This window comes from Solanum stenotomum, chromosome 3, assembly GCF_019186545.1.
Source record: "Solanum stenotomum isolate F172 chromosome 3, ASM1918654v1, whole genome shotgun sequence".
Taxonomy (NCBI): domain Eukaryota; kingdom Viridiplantae; phylum Streptophyta; class Magnoliopsida; order Solanales; family Solanaceae; genus Solanum; species Solanum stenotomum.
In genome coordinates, this window is record NC_064284.1 from 5,368,546 (window position 1) to 5,383,443 (window position 14,898).

A 14,898-nucleotide genomic window follows, 5' to 3' on the forward strand; every position below is an offset into this window, starting at 1 on the left:
GGAACAAATTCTTTTTACCTATTATACCATCAAGTAATTATTTTGGAAAAGGTAAAACTTTTTGAAAATCTTAAGCTTTTAGTTCTCACTCACTTCATAATTAATAAGGATTAAAAGATAAATTCACTATGTCATTCATTGTTTTCTTAACAGGTGTGTCAATTCAAAAGTAAACAAGTAACTAGGGATAGAGGGAATATTTACTAGTTATTTGCATTTCCATTTTGTAGTGACATAAATTTTGTTGGCGTGCCTAAAATATTACTCCCTTTTCCTTAATTAATTGCCCATTTTTTTTATTTATACTTATCCTTAATTACTTGTCAATTTTGATAAATCAAGAAAGAATAATTTTTTTTTTTATCTATCATACTCTCAATTAAATGACTAATTACTTTAAAAAATGCAGAACTTTTTATCCACTTTATAATTAGGAACAAAAGGAGGGAGTAGTAAACTATTTTTTCAAACATGATATTGGGCAGAAGTTTCATGTTGAGTTAACCAATAGGAAAATTTTACCAAATAAAATAAAAATAAAAATAAAAATAGGAAACTTTGTTTAACTTCTCTAAATCGGCCATTTTCGAGTTACAAAGTAAACCGCTTCAACTTTGACTTGGACGATCTAGGGTTCTTTTCATCCTTAGATTACATTGGAAATACAATTTTGAATCTCGGAGTCATCGAATCCAAAACCCACTTTCTTATTTTGGCTGATTTTAACGTAAGTTCTTCTCCTTTTTGCTACATAAATGTCGTGTAGATGCATTTAATTTCTGAATTGTAAATAGCATTTGTGGTTATGGATAGCAATTATTCGGCTGTTTCCAAGGAATCTTTTGTTGAATTACAAGTTAAAGATGATAACTTTAGGGATAATGAATATTTGAAACCAAATTCTGGTGATGATTTTGAAGCCGATGATATAGATTTGGATGATTTACCTCTTATTTTTGGTGAAAATAAATCTGGGTCTGGAGAACATGGGGCAGTCTTTAATCTTACGACTACTATTATTGGTGCGGGGATTATGGCTTTGCCTGCTACGATGAAAGTATTGGGGTTGGTTGTTGGGGTTATTTTGATATTCTTGATGGGTGTTTTGTCTGAGATTAGTGTTGAATTGCTTGTTCGGTTTTCGGTTCAATGCAAGGCTTCGTCGTATGGGGAAGTTGTTGAGGCTGCATTGGGTAAAACAGCGAAGATCCTGTCTGAGATTTGTATTATTGTGAATAATGCTGGTGTTTTGGTTGTATACTTGATTATAATTGGGGATGTTTTGTCGGGTTCGATTCGACATACTGGGGTTTTTGATCAGTGGTTAGGTCATGGAGTGTGGGATCATAGGAAGTTAGTGGTTTTGATCATATTGGTGATTTTTCTTGCACCCCTTTGTGCAATGGACAAGATCGATTCTTTGAGTTTGTCTTCAGCTGCTTCTGTAGCTCTTGCTGTTGTGTTTGTTGTAGTTGCTTTCACGATAGCATTTATTAAGCTTGTCGAGGGGAAAATTGAAGCTCCAAGGATGACACCAGATTTCGGGTCTAAGCAGGCAATCCTAGACCTGCTTGTGGTGATTCCCATAATGTCCAATGCGTATGTTTGCCATTTCAATGTTCAGCCCATTTATAATGAGCTTGAAGGCAGATCACCTCAGAAGATGAACCGTGTGAGCCGAATTACTTCTGCTATTTGTGTGTTGGTGTATGCTTCTACGGCAGTAGCTGGCTATTTACTTTTTGGAAAGGATACTGAATCTGATATACTCACAAATTTTGACAAGGACCTTGGAATTCGTTTCAGCACAGCATTGAATTACATTGTTCGTGTTGGCTATGTTTTCCATCTGGTTCTTGTTTTCCCTGTTATCCATTTCTCCCTGAGGCAGACAGTGGATGCTTTGTTGTTTGAAGGATCTGCACCACTCACAGAAAGTAGGAAGAGGTGTCTGGCTTTGACTGCCGTTCTCCTGGCACTCTTATATTTTGGGTCAACTATGATTCCCAACATTTGGACTGCTTTCAAATTTACAGGGGCCACAACTGCAGTTTCTTTAGGCTATACATTTCCATCTCTTATTGCTCTAAGGCTGGGCAAACAAGGAAGCGGTTTGAGTATGAGAGAGAAGATTTTGTCTTGGTTCATGTTGATATTGGCCATTGTAGTTAGCATTGTTGGAGTGGGTGGCAATATTTATAGTATGAGTAGCGAGAGTGATTGAGGTTCGTTCTTTTTCATACAGTGGAAAGGCCTGTTGCCTTACCGATCCAAGTGAGGATAAGCTACTCCAAGTCAAACTGTCAGGTTCTAAATGGAAAGTCTTGTGATATAGTTCCACTCAAAAGTCATTCAAGCTTTACCAGTCCACGTAGAATAGCAAGAGATTGTCATAGCTGTTGCAGATTGATAGAATGGTGATCCCGGATTCATAGAAAAATGTTAGTTATTGAGAGTTATGTGGATTGCGGCAACTGGTAAAGTCTAAATTCTTTTTTCTTTATTTGTAATTGTTAAAGGTGGCAACCTATATCTTCATAGCTTTCTCTCCCCTGCCATACAGGGTCATACAAAAAACTTATCTTATGAATACAATAATTGAATGTCATTCTTATAAGTACCTGAAAGTTTGAAACCTGCTCCATTATTTGCATTTGTAGTAATATATTTTCAATGAGTATTATTCTTTTTGTTGGTCAAAATTGTTATGAATTCTGGTAGAAGAAACAATTACTCCCTCTATTTCATTTTTTTTTTGTCTTACTATCCTTTTTGGCATGTTTAAAAAAAGTGTTTTTCCTAATTTGGCAACTCCTTAACTTCAACATCCCACACAACATGTTTATGATAGTTAAGACCTCAAGATTCAAAAGTCTCCTACTTTCTTAAAGTACGCGCCCTGTCAAATTAAGACAAACAAATTGAAACGGAGGAAGTACTTCTTATGCTGTATAAATTCCTTTAAACTTGTTTTAAGGGATTAAGAGACTCGGAATCGTAAAAGCATATTGGCTTAAGTTTGTAAAGTGGGCACTTGCTTGAATGGTTAGACTTAGCTATGTCTTCTTAGTCATGTTGCTGTGAAATCTCATGTAATTTCTAGTATAAATTGGACATATGGAGACTCTGAGAAGTTGAACAGACTTGTTCCATTAGTAGTGGTGTCGTTTCCCCACTTCAAATTTAAGTTAGTTTTCTACTTGTTTCCTTCATACCATTTTATGAAAATTTTAACTGATGACCAGTGTAATAAACACACAATTCACGGGCATGTATAAATTGTTGATGGACGATTTTCTACTAAACGTGTTTTTAGGGAATTAGAATGCTGCAAGCTTTGAATTCTTTACCGTCAGAGGATAGATTGGATTACAACAACAACAACAACATATCCAAGGTTATTTCACAAGTGAGGTCTGGGAAAAGGAGAATAGATTGGATTAAGTGGGAAAAATGGGTATTTTCCTGAATGATAAACCATAGCTATGTCTCTTAATCACATTCTTTGCGATCTCATGTAATATCTTGTATAATTGGAGATATGGTTGATCAGAGAGATTGAAATGGTTATCCAGTAAATGATGTTGTTGTTCTTTTGCTTCCATCCAATTCGGTTTTCAACCTGTTCTTTGAGTAACATGTGTGAATTTTAGTAGACGGCTCATACTACAAACTCAGAATTCATGGGAGAGTAGTTTCTCCAGCTTACAGATAATGAAAACAGGTCAGTTCTAACTCGTTTGCTTGCACTTGTTAAAAGTGTCCTTCAAAGTTTTCCACACATTTCTTTCCTCTGTCATGTAGGGGTCATCATACCATGTAGAGTTAACGTCATGTATGAATGCACTAAATTATTGTTGTTCCTGAACTCCCTACACGTTTTAAGGTGTGTTCATCACCAGCAACCTAGTATATCCTTTTACAACTTGTTCTTGAAAATCGTTACTAAATCTGCTTGTACAAAGGGTATTAGTTCTGGTACCGTACAAATTGTGTTGAACTTGTTTCTACTAATTGATGCTGCAATCTGTGACTATCCATTGTCATCTGTAGAGTATCTCACATGGCAATCTTGAATGAATCGGAAATATGGATGCTCTGGTAAAATGTAGTAAAAACTATTCTGTAGCTCAAATTTGCCCCATAACTTGATTCCGGAAAAAGAAAACATAAACAATGTTAGATGTCTTCCAACATTGTCCATGTATCTGTATCCTCCTAAAATGCTGTAATTTTATACCATTAAAGTATCTTAGCTTATCATAAACACATGCTCCGACTCCTCAACTTTAATAGGAAGATGACTCATTCAATAATTCGTCCCACAAGGGATGCATCACATATAGTCTTAAGTCTTTGAGAGTGTATTCGACGTTTTAACTTTACTACTCAATCTGGATTATATACCAACCAACAATATATTGCAGGATTCATCGTGACAGGAGCTTTTCCTCGAGCAGGTCGATGCTAAATAAGTAACTGAGCAATATGTTCCTTTTGGAAGTTGTTAAATTTAATGAACAGCAATGGAGTATGACTTGTAGGTCAACAATAATATGTTATATATAGTAAGGGATAAATTTTAAAAAAATTTAGAGGCAATGAAATTAATGGTATCTGTCTGCAATATTGATAATTTTTGCCTAAACAAGGACCCAATAATCATAATCTGACATCTTTACTTAAATTTCAGTTAAACCTGATTATAATTAGGTGTGAAGGCTTAACCAGCTCAATTTGATCCGATTAATCTCAATAATTTTAACATAGTGATATTTAACTTTTATAATCACAATTCGAATTTCAGCTCAAGATTTTTTTTTTTAAAAAAGTAACAAATGGATAGATAAATCCTAAAAGATGTTAAATAAATAATAATTCATACATTTAATATAGGAACATATCTTAGTAAAGAGTTTTAAAATGAGTTGAAATTGAAGATTGAATTGGGCTCAATTGAGGATTCTCTTAAAATAGGCTAGGCTTGAATGAGTTGAGATTGAACTCAATTCAAGTTATCTTGAACCCAACCCTTAAAGTTCTGGGCGGGTTATCTATGTTTGGGTTCATTTTTGAAACCCCTAGCTACAAGTAATGAATCCTTTTTTGTTCAAAAATTATATCATGCAATAAACAATTCTTATTGTAAATTTTATTGAATCACCTGAAATAAGGAAAACTTTTCAATAGTATCAACGGTAGTTCAAAAATTGCGTTATGTTATATTCAAGTGTAGCGTTATTTATTGCATCTTGTTATAATTTCTGACTTGTCATTCATCAATTTATAATTATAAATTATAAAAAAGATAAAAATAGAATTAATATGGCATGGGCCATTGAGGATGTTAAGGCAAAATATATATAGATAGAGTAGTAGGATAAGGAGACGAAAGCTTTTGTTTGTAACAAAAATTCCAAAGTTTGGACAATCTTACCCCTGCATTATTCACATGGTGAACATTTGTTATTGCCATTTGCCTGGCCCGTGAGTTAATGTTCTTTAATTTCTAAGATCCCAACTCAAATAATGAGACTGAAGAGGGGCATACATGCACAAAAAAAACCCATTCTTGTTTCACAACATTTTGAAAAAGCATACTTGTTTGTTGCAATTTTCCAACAAGTCACATGATAGGAATAATAGTTATCTTTGTTTAAAATTCAAAAGGGAAATTATATGTTTCAAGAACCTAAGGAGCATCTTATCTCTAGTTTAAATTTCAACGGAGTTAAAAATATTAAGTGATTTTCCTTCATCTGTTCAAACTTTGATGGACAATATTATTCGATATATGTGCTGGTGGAAGATAATTACAAATAAATATCTTCAGTTAAACATAAATTGAAACGAATGGAGTCGGAGAGTAATTAGATTAAAATCCGTATTTAAAGTCTTTCTTCATTTCATATTTTTTCAAAAGTAAACTAAACAGAAAATAAAAATAATGAAGGAGACATAAACGTATAGACCTGGTCCTAGAGTCCACCCTTGGATAGTGATAGATCAACTTAATCATTTTTGAGTATTATCTGAGTTTTATTAGTAATATTTAATACATTGGAAATTAATAAGAGCCGGCAAAACACTAATTTGCAAAACTTAAATCAAGTCAAATCTCAATTAACATTTATTATCCAATGCCTATCCTGTTGTTGTACTGTCTTAAAGGTCAACTGTTTTTTTAATTCTTGTAATTAACCAAATTAAAATTAAGGTTGACTAATTAAGAGGTAAAAGAAAAAGTCCTCCAACATGAAAAATTACATACAATTTGTGATTCAAACTTGAAGTGATTAAGCAAAAGCAAGGTAGGCCAAGTTGGGGTGGGGTGGGGGGGGGGGGTTGGTAAGGCTGACCCCCATAGACCAAAGACTATTCTAAGCGTGATTAATGGGCAATATAATCCATGAATTTATTACTTCTAATTCTTTTGGAAGAGTCCTAAATTCTAATTCACATTTTTGGCCAATTCTTGGATGGAACATGGGGCTTCAAGAGTAAATGACCCCACTAAACAAATGCATACCCCCACCTTTTCTTTTTTCTTTTCATATTATTATTCAGACAACTTACACACATCTCGACTCCAAAACTACACTCATGATTTTGAAATTTGATTCTAAAAGTAAAAAACAAGTGAGATAAAAAAATCACACGATCAATTCGACTAATTTTAAAAAATACCTATTACTTCTCATTCGTTCACCAAGATTTAAACATATCATATGAAATTACCTATTATTTTCCTTATATGATTTTCAACTTACTTCATTGATCATCGTAAAATGGGCCACACTCATATCCCCTTTTTTCTTTTAGTCACTCTCAAGTTTCAACTACCACCTAGTTAAGCAAAGCTACACACTTAATAAAAAGTGAAAGTGCAAAATCTCAGCAACCAAAATTCACCACTCACTTTAAGCCTTTTAAACATTATAATATAATAATGTCTTCATATCCACCTTCACTATAAATATTTCTACAACCCCTTCATTTTCATTTCAAGTACACACCAAAAATCTGAGCAGCAAAAAAAAAATACAGTAAAGGCCATGGACTGGTTTTCTTGGTTGTCCAAAACAGAGCTAGAGCCTTCTCTTGTGTATGAATATGGCCTAGCTTTAGCTCATAACGAGCTTGAATACGACGACGTCGTTTACTTCAACCACGAATTTCTCCAAAGCATAGGCATTTCGATTGGCAAACACAGATTAGAAATTCTCAAACTTGCGAAGAAAGAAAAAGGAGCGATCCCGAATTCCATGTCGAGATTTCTCCAAGTAATTAAACGCACAAAGAGGTGTTTCTCAAAGTATATAAGGAATTGGGGTCATAGCGAGGAATTAGCACTTGCTTTAGTCCCAAAAAAGATTAGCAGTTCCAGATGGAAAAATTCTATGCTGAAGAGGAGGAGTACAAGGGTTGCTGCAGCTAAGCAGAATACTCTGTTAATCACAAATGGGAGTCCCAATTTCATTTCAGATTCAAGAATGAACAGTTTCTCTAGTCCGACGGTTAATGATGAAAAAATGGGAGATGATTATTGGGCGTCGTGTGGAGTTGAAGCAATCAGGTGGGATACAATGTTTCAAAATCTAAAACCAACTTAATTCTCTTTGCTAGATAGATGTCGTCTCAACTTTAACTTTCTGATTCGAGTTCTAGATATGAAAAAAATTTTAGTAATGGGGCCTTACATACATGATGCGAATTCGAAATATTGAAGGAACTCCGGGTGGAAAAACAAATAAAATGGTGAGAGATGGATTTTGTGTTCTTCCACCAATTCTGTTTTAACTTTTTTGGAATTTCTGTTTGCTCATCAGTGGTGGGCCCAAGGAGAAAGCCACCCATGAATGTATAATGTGTGTTATTAATGGTATTATTTCAATGATTGTACATGTTTCTTAAGTACTTCCTTTTTTTACTTATTTAATTCAGAGATCCGAATATAGTGATGTATTTGAGTTTAATGAAATTCATAGAAGTTATAATCGTCATGATGAAGATGTATATAACTGAATTTTATTCTAAAGAGCAAAGTGTACTGTGAGGGTCCTTATGGAACGGAACATCAATAGCTACGGCCCCAGTATGTCCACTTCTTAGCAGGTTTACCCGACACGAAGCACAATGTACCTACAACAGAGTAAAATGACATATTAGATGATGGCAATAACGCTGAGCCTTCAACAAATCTGCAGGGAAATAGTACCTTCAGGCAGCTCAGGCTGGTCAAACGGGGAGCAAAGCGTCTTTGCTGCACCCATCTCGCCCTTTGTGCGTGCCTTGACATCTTTCTCAACAGCCTACCAGAAAGCAATTATGTGAAATCGAAACCAAGCTGACAACTAAGAGCATCACCATAGAACACACATTGGAATGTGATCACATAAATTGTGCAAATTCATATTATTATTGCAGAGAGAAATTACAGATGATAAAATAAAACATGCTACTGGCTGAAAAACAGGATGCATCTTTTATGGGGTAGTAGCATCACTTTGAAGTTAGACAAGAAACATACCTCCTCATCACACCAAGGAGCCAAGACCAATTTCTTTTGGCCCAGTGCTACCGTAAATTCATCCCAGGTTCTTACAATCTGAACACATGCATCTCTCTTTTGCTTGGCAACATCGAACAGATTTTGTTGGATAGTGGCAAGCAAATCTTTTACTCGGTCAGCAAGATTGGCCATGGGAATATCTGTTTTGGCTCCGTTGTCACGTCGAACAGCTCGTACCTTGGAGTTATATCAGAACTTTGAATCAAACAACATAGGTAAACATATACACATGTATTTAGGCTTCCACACAAATAGTAAAGGTTCATCGCACAAATTTTACCAAGTTCATTTTAACTTTCATAAACAACGGACTACTAGAAAGAAAAGACAGGAAGTAGAATTCTTACCTGGTTATTTGCAAGGTCTTTTGGTCCTATTTCAATCCTAAGAGGAACCCCCTTCATTTCCCAATGAGAATATTTCCAGCCAGGTGAATAGTTGTCTCTGAAGTCTGCCTCAGCACGAATACCTGATTCATTCATCTCTCTAACGGTAGCAGCACAAGCATCATAGATCCCTTGAGTATTTGCATCCTTGTATGGAACAGGAATAACAACTACTTGAGTTGATGCTACTTTAGGAGGTAAGACCAGACCTTTGTCATCCCCATGAACCATGATCATAACACCAATCTGTCACAGCCCCAGGAAAAAAAAAGAGGGTTAGTTTGACCTCCAAAGTATAAAAGTGAAGAGACAAAGTTGCTTAAATGGCATTGAATTCTTACTGTTCTTGTAGTAAAGCCCCATGAGTTCTGCCAGACCATAGCCTTCTCTCCCTTTTCATTTTCAAAATTTATCTCGAAAATTCTTGCAAAATTTTGCCCTAAACAATGAGAAGTTGCACCTTGGATACCACGGCCAGTATTAGGGATAAAAGCCTGGCAAAAAATCAGGGAACAATGGTGAATAAATGACAGTTAGGAGAATTTCACCAACAATTTCCAAAGAAAATACTGTTAAGAACCGCCAAACAATGTCTACACAGATGCAGTCTTCAATACCTCAACTGTAGTCGTATATAGTCCACCAGCGAACTTCTCAAGCTCACTTTTCTTTCCCTTACTGACCGGAACAGCTAAAAGTTCTTCATATATGCGTCTATACAATTCCAAGATTTCTAGAACCTGAATAAAGATAGTTGCAAGATCACTATGTATGAAAAAGACTACATCTATAAGCAAAAACACTGAACTTGAACAAAGAAGAGGAAAGCTGATAGCAGCAAGTCTTCTCTAGGCTTAGGGCATCTCAGTTCCAAAGCTATTAATTCGCATAAAAGTCTATTGATTTGCTCAGATAATTATCCAACAATAATGCAAGACAAGAAGACAACTAGGAGAAAACCACTTCAAGTAAAGAAGGGTAAGCCAAAGAGAACATAAAGTAGTCCTTAACTGATGTTTAAGTTGCAGGCTGAGAAATATAGATCTCAAATACTTAATTCACAAAGACAATAATGTACCAATGTAGAAGGCAGGTTTGGCAAGTGTTGGAACGGACAAATTCTAAACTGATCTTATAGCTGACCTGACCCAAATTATGACACTGGCTCCAAGGTTACATATATACATGAAAGTAACTTCTTTGCTAGTTGTGATACCCCCTATCCTGAAGTTATAGTTCATATCTGTACTGAGAGTGTTCCATAATACACTCATATAATTCTACTTCTTATTTTGCCAAACCATTCCCTTTTCCTTTTTGGACAAACAACTACAAAAAATCACTTTCTGAGGAAACTACAATCTGATCCATTCTTCATTTCAATATAACTCTCACCAATTTAAACCTATTAAATAAAAGAGTAAAATGTTACCCACATTCTCCCATTTGAACCTGAACAATACACATTTCTAGTTTCTCTTATTTGTACCAACTTCAATAGGACATAAAACTTATGTCAATTCAAATTATCTTTGATGTTGAAACAACAAATATTGAAGTTGACAGACGATATGATTCATCTTTTATCTCCTAGTTCTTCCAAAGACCTAAGCTGTTAACAACTGGTTTGAAGAAATAAATGTAAAAGCTCATAAACAGCCTAATTACAAATTAATCAATGAAGAGAAGAAAACTAGATAGGCCCATCAGTAATCACCCCGACAGCTGTAGACTTCCAACTTCCAACTTCCCAAAAGATACTCTCTCTGTTCCCCCAGGTAACAAAAAAAAGAAGCAATGTCATGTTCTTCATGTTCCCTGCTTTGGCATTAGTATCACAAAGCTAAGTTGTCTGTCCTAGAAGCGCCTACTAGTTCTATGTTGATATAATTACCTAATAAAGTTCTTCTCACGGAACTAACTGTATAAGCAATGACAAGACTAAGATGGCATCATACATGATACAACAAATATAACATAGGAAAAAAGCTGAACTGGAAAATTCACTTTAAAACTACCTTACAGAGTTATTCTATTGTTATCTGCATCCAATGCACTCAAGCCACGCACTACACCATGGTACTTAGACAATGCTCGAGGAGAGGTTTAGTTTTTGTTTTAAACAACTTTAGAGGCAGATATGCATACTCCAAGATATAGCAATATACCTCTGCGTCCGATTCCTCCTTTGTTGCAAAAGCAGTGTGTCCTTCTTGCCAGAGAAATTCACGACTCCTGAACAAGGAACATAAGCAAAACATTAACTAACATCTCGAAGTCTCAAAGAAGTTAGGATTAAGGAGTTACGGATCTGTTTGGCCATAAAAATTATTCATTTTTTTGGGGAATAATTTCACTTTATTTGAAAATCAGCGTTTAACCATGAAAATCCCAAATCCAACTTGAAGTTGTATTTCAAATTTGGAAAACAACAAATAACTTGTTTTCCAACTCACTTTTCACTTTTGAAGTTGGATTTAAGTACATTCAAGTATGAACATTATTCCAAATATTCTATGCAAAAAGTATAACCAAACACAACTCCATAAATTCCAAATAAAGAGAAAAATATTTGGAATTATTGCCAAACACCTATGTAGTTTTTGTTGTATAAGCTGCAATCGAAAACGCTTGAACATGCTCACAAAGGAATGGTAAAAGGTTTTAAGACAAAAATAAACTCAAAAGAGCACCTGATGAAGGGGGTAGGGTAAAAGGTTTCAAGACAAAAAAAATAAACTCAAACGAGCACCTGATGAAGGGGGTGGGGTTGCTAAACTCCCATCGCACGATATTGCACCATTGGTTGAGTCTCAAGGGCAAGTCACGATGTCCCCTTATCCACTTAGAGAAATAAGGATACATTATTGTTTCACTAGTGGGTCGAATCGCAATGGGTACTTCCAAATCAGAATCACCAGATTTTGTAACCCAAGCAACCTGAAGAATGACATAAACCCATTATGGGTATAGCTAATAATAAGTCTATAACACAATCCACTCCCCATATAGTAACTGAAGTGTGCTGAAGAATTATAAGCCTTGAGCATAGTTATTAAAATTTATAGAATACATCACACAAGGGATGATACCAACTTAACACCATAATAAGATACTTACACAACAAAGTTATTACAATTAAAGTTAACCCCAACCTAAAAAAGATCCAAAAAAATTCAGGCTTCTGGGAATCGTACATCACCCAAATTCTCTATATTTTTTGATACCAGAGGAATCCCTCAGAGCCAGTGGAGAAAGTTAGTGGGTAATGTATGCATTCCTCTACCTAATTCACTTAAATATCGGCTTTTATCTGTGGCAGGATTTGAACCCGTGACATATGCCTAACCCACACATTACAAGTTAGCTCTTACCATTAGACCAAAAGCCTACATCACCAAAATTGATGATGACTTTCTGAACTTAATGAAACCTTAGAATGAAGTTTTTAAAGAAACAAATAGCAACGCCCTTGTCGCTATTAAGTACTATCTTCAGCAATAGCCAGCATGAATAACATGGCAAACATTCTAATTACAAATGTTTTGAAAGATTCCAGGAAATTTCAGCATTAAAGATATAAACGTTATAGGCAGGAAAGTGAGAAACAGTGGAATAAACATTTATATCGAAGACATTGTACACGCTTCACGGGCTGAAAGAACATAAACTGTCCTACAATAATTGACTTAAAAAAGTGCCAAGTCTCACCTCAGGTGCAAATCCCTCTATGTGGTCCTTTTCCTTTTGAAGAACAGCAGGGGACACAAACAGAGGAAAGTAGGAGTTCTTTATCTTCATTTTCTTAATTTCGGCATCGAAAAAACCCTGAACATACAGAGCTAACAATCAATCCATCATAAATGACCTCAAATAATTAGTGGTGGGAGAAAAAGAGAATTTTCATGGTCAAGCTTACATGCAATATCTCCCAGATAGACATTGACCATGGCCGTAGAATATAACAGCCAGATATGTCATAGTACTCGATCATTTCACCACTAACGACAACCTATATTGATTGGTTAATGGAGCAGCTTGTAAGTCAAAATTTCATAAATGATGAGAAGGAACTCACACATATAAGTAAAATAGACGACACTTATCCATATAGAGAGAGCAGAAATGGATTGGGAGGAAGGAACTAGTATTGCATTCAGGAGGACTTTAGTCAGACAGATATTTGTACTAGTTATGTGTTAAGGAGTAAAGAACTTCAAGAAAAATCTGTCTTCTAAAATATTGGAGAAAGAAAAAAAAAATAGAAAATATTCATTAGCATAAGAAAATTGGGAGATCTGTGAAATTGGACAAGAAATTACAGGGAAAAAGAACAGAATAATGAGGAAAAGATTCAGTAGAACAAGAAATGGAAAATTTATGAAATTTGACAAAACTACAGGGACAAAACAGACGAAGAAGAAATGACAATGGAGCAAGAAAGAAGTTTAGTTAAACATAGTTTTTGAGCTTCTTGCCATTCCATCTTTGTTTTTGCACCAATGCAATTGGCCACAGACACATCGTTATACGAACATGAGCAGGTAAATATTATCAAATTTGATAGCTCATATAGTTTGATCTCCCAAGCATACCTCAGAATACCACTCTCCAAAATTTTCATCCTTTTTGTAAGAGAGACCAAGACCTGTCTCTTTCTTGACTTCTTTCATTTTTCCCTCTGAAGAAAGACAAAAATGATGTATATTACACAAACCAACCTAACTAGAGCAGCAAGTTTTCTTAAAGAGATATGATGTAGCATTATTACTTACTTTTTGGATCTTTACCAGAATGCTTTCAAGCTTCCAATTAAGTATTCACACAACCAATAGCCAAGCTAGCTGCTTCATAAATGAAGGTTCGACAACCAACCCATGAAAATAACAAATATCAGCTACTTCTCTTTTCTCATTTATTTGATCAGCACCACAAGAAGATAGTGATACTCCCCACCTCCCCCTCTTTTTAATTTTTATTTTAGAGAGATAAATCAAAATTTTCACATAAGAGTTGAATTATTCCAATGTAATCAAGCGCAAAAAAGCTCTAAAGTCCGTTGGGGCAAATAAAGCTAGGGCTTTAATGAAAAAAGGCGCAAATGGCGAATAAATGCAAATATCTATGTTTAGCTCAAGAGTAATAATTAAAAGCATGAATAACAAATATATGGACAAAGACATTGGAAAAAAAATAAACAATGAAGTGTTGCTTCTTCGGGAAAGACTCATTGACAAGGAAAAGTCGTATGTCTTAGGGCCTTGATGACGACACAGAAGGGCACATTAAGCAGGCTTAAAGCGCGGGTTTAACAACACTGATTTTTTCCATCCTTGTAGTTGTTATAGTTTACAAAGTTGTTGTATGAATACAAGATAGAGTATTTTGATATGCAGAAAGCGATACAGGTGATAGAACTAGTCTAGGACATAAGCAAACTAGATTCCAACTTGAATGGCTTTTATACTACTCCTATTAGTAAGAACAGCCATATACAAATGCGGGCATAAAGAGAAGAGAAAACTAACTAAAGTTACAACATTTGAGTAAAAATACTTGCTTTATAGGGGAATTATAGTTTGAAACTGTCAAACTACATCCATTAGACTATGTTTGAGTGTAGTGTAAGCTTAAATTCAACAAGGAAGCAGAGATAGTAAAACTTACATGAAACAGATAAAGCTCCCAAAAATCTTATAATAAAAGAAGTTGGATTTAGGGAAGATAAAATGCAAAGCTTGACTAACCTTGCCAGAAAAGAGACGTTTTCGATGGAGGGCCGGCTGCTTTATATTATACTATAAAAATAAAGGACTTGTTAATTGTTTGTATTGTTGGATATGAAATACAAAGTAGTCTGAAATAATGAGTTTATCATTTTATATTTATTAATTATAAAGTGCATGAATTAAAAATATAAAATTTTCAAGAATGTTTTAT

General features: G+C 34.9%; 3 protein-coding genes across 6 annotated transcripts; 2 read left to right on the forward strand and 1 right to left on the reverse strand.

The window, feature by feature from the left end:
• The first annotated feature begins 564 nt into the window (after window positions 1-564).
• Window positions 565-2,617, forward strand: LOC125860186 (amino acid transporter AVT6E). The gene has a single exon (XM_049540094.1). It carries the CDS (start codon window positions 806-808, stop codon window positions 2,222-2,224), a length of 1,419 nt encoding a protein of 472 aa, XP_049396051.1. The 5' UTR covers window positions 565-805; the 3' UTR covers window positions 2,225-2,617.
• A 4,336-nt stretch (window positions 2,618-6,953) lies between these two features.
• Window positions 6,954-7,620, forward strand: LOC125860193 (uncharacterized). The gene has a single exon (XM_049540104.1). The coding sequence runs from the start codon at window positions 7,056-7,058 to the stop codon at window positions 7,611-7,613; it is 558 nt and encodes a 185-aa protein (XP_049396061.1). The 5' UTR covers window positions 6,954-7,055; the 3' UTR covers window positions 7,614-7,620.
• Window positions 7,621-7,713: 93 nt separating this feature from the next.
• Window positions 7,714-14,723, reverse strand: LOC125860192 (proline--tRNA ligase, cytoplasmic-like). 4 transcript variants are annotated; one of them, XM_049540101.1, is made up of 13 exons: window positions 14,626-14,723; window positions 13,734-13,805; window positions 13,554-13,639; window positions 12,878-12,970; window positions 12,670-12,786; window positions 11,711-11,898; window positions 11,127-11,193; window positions 9,576-9,698; window positions 9,300-9,452; window positions 8,920-9,204; window positions 8,531-8,749; window positions 8,219-8,312; window positions 7,714-8,142 (listed from the first exon to the last, which is right to left on the reverse strand). In XM_049540101.1, exons 3-13 carry the CDS (start codon window positions 13,629-13,631, stop codon window positions 8,078-8,080), a joined length of 1,482 nt encoding a protein of 493 aa, XP_049396058.1. In that variant the 5' UTR covers window positions 13,632-13,639; window positions 13,734-13,805; window positions 14,626-14,723; the 3' UTR covers window positions 7,714-8,077. The 4 variants fall into 4 exon arrangements, with proteins under 4 accessions (XP_049396058.1, XP_049396059.1, XP_049396057.1 ...); XM_049540102.1 differs by having other exon boundaries at window positions 13,734-13,802; window positions 14,706-14,720; XM_049540100.1 differs by having other exon boundaries at window positions 13,734-13,802; window positions 14,626-14,716.
• Window positions 14,724-14,898: the final 175 nt, after the last annotated feature.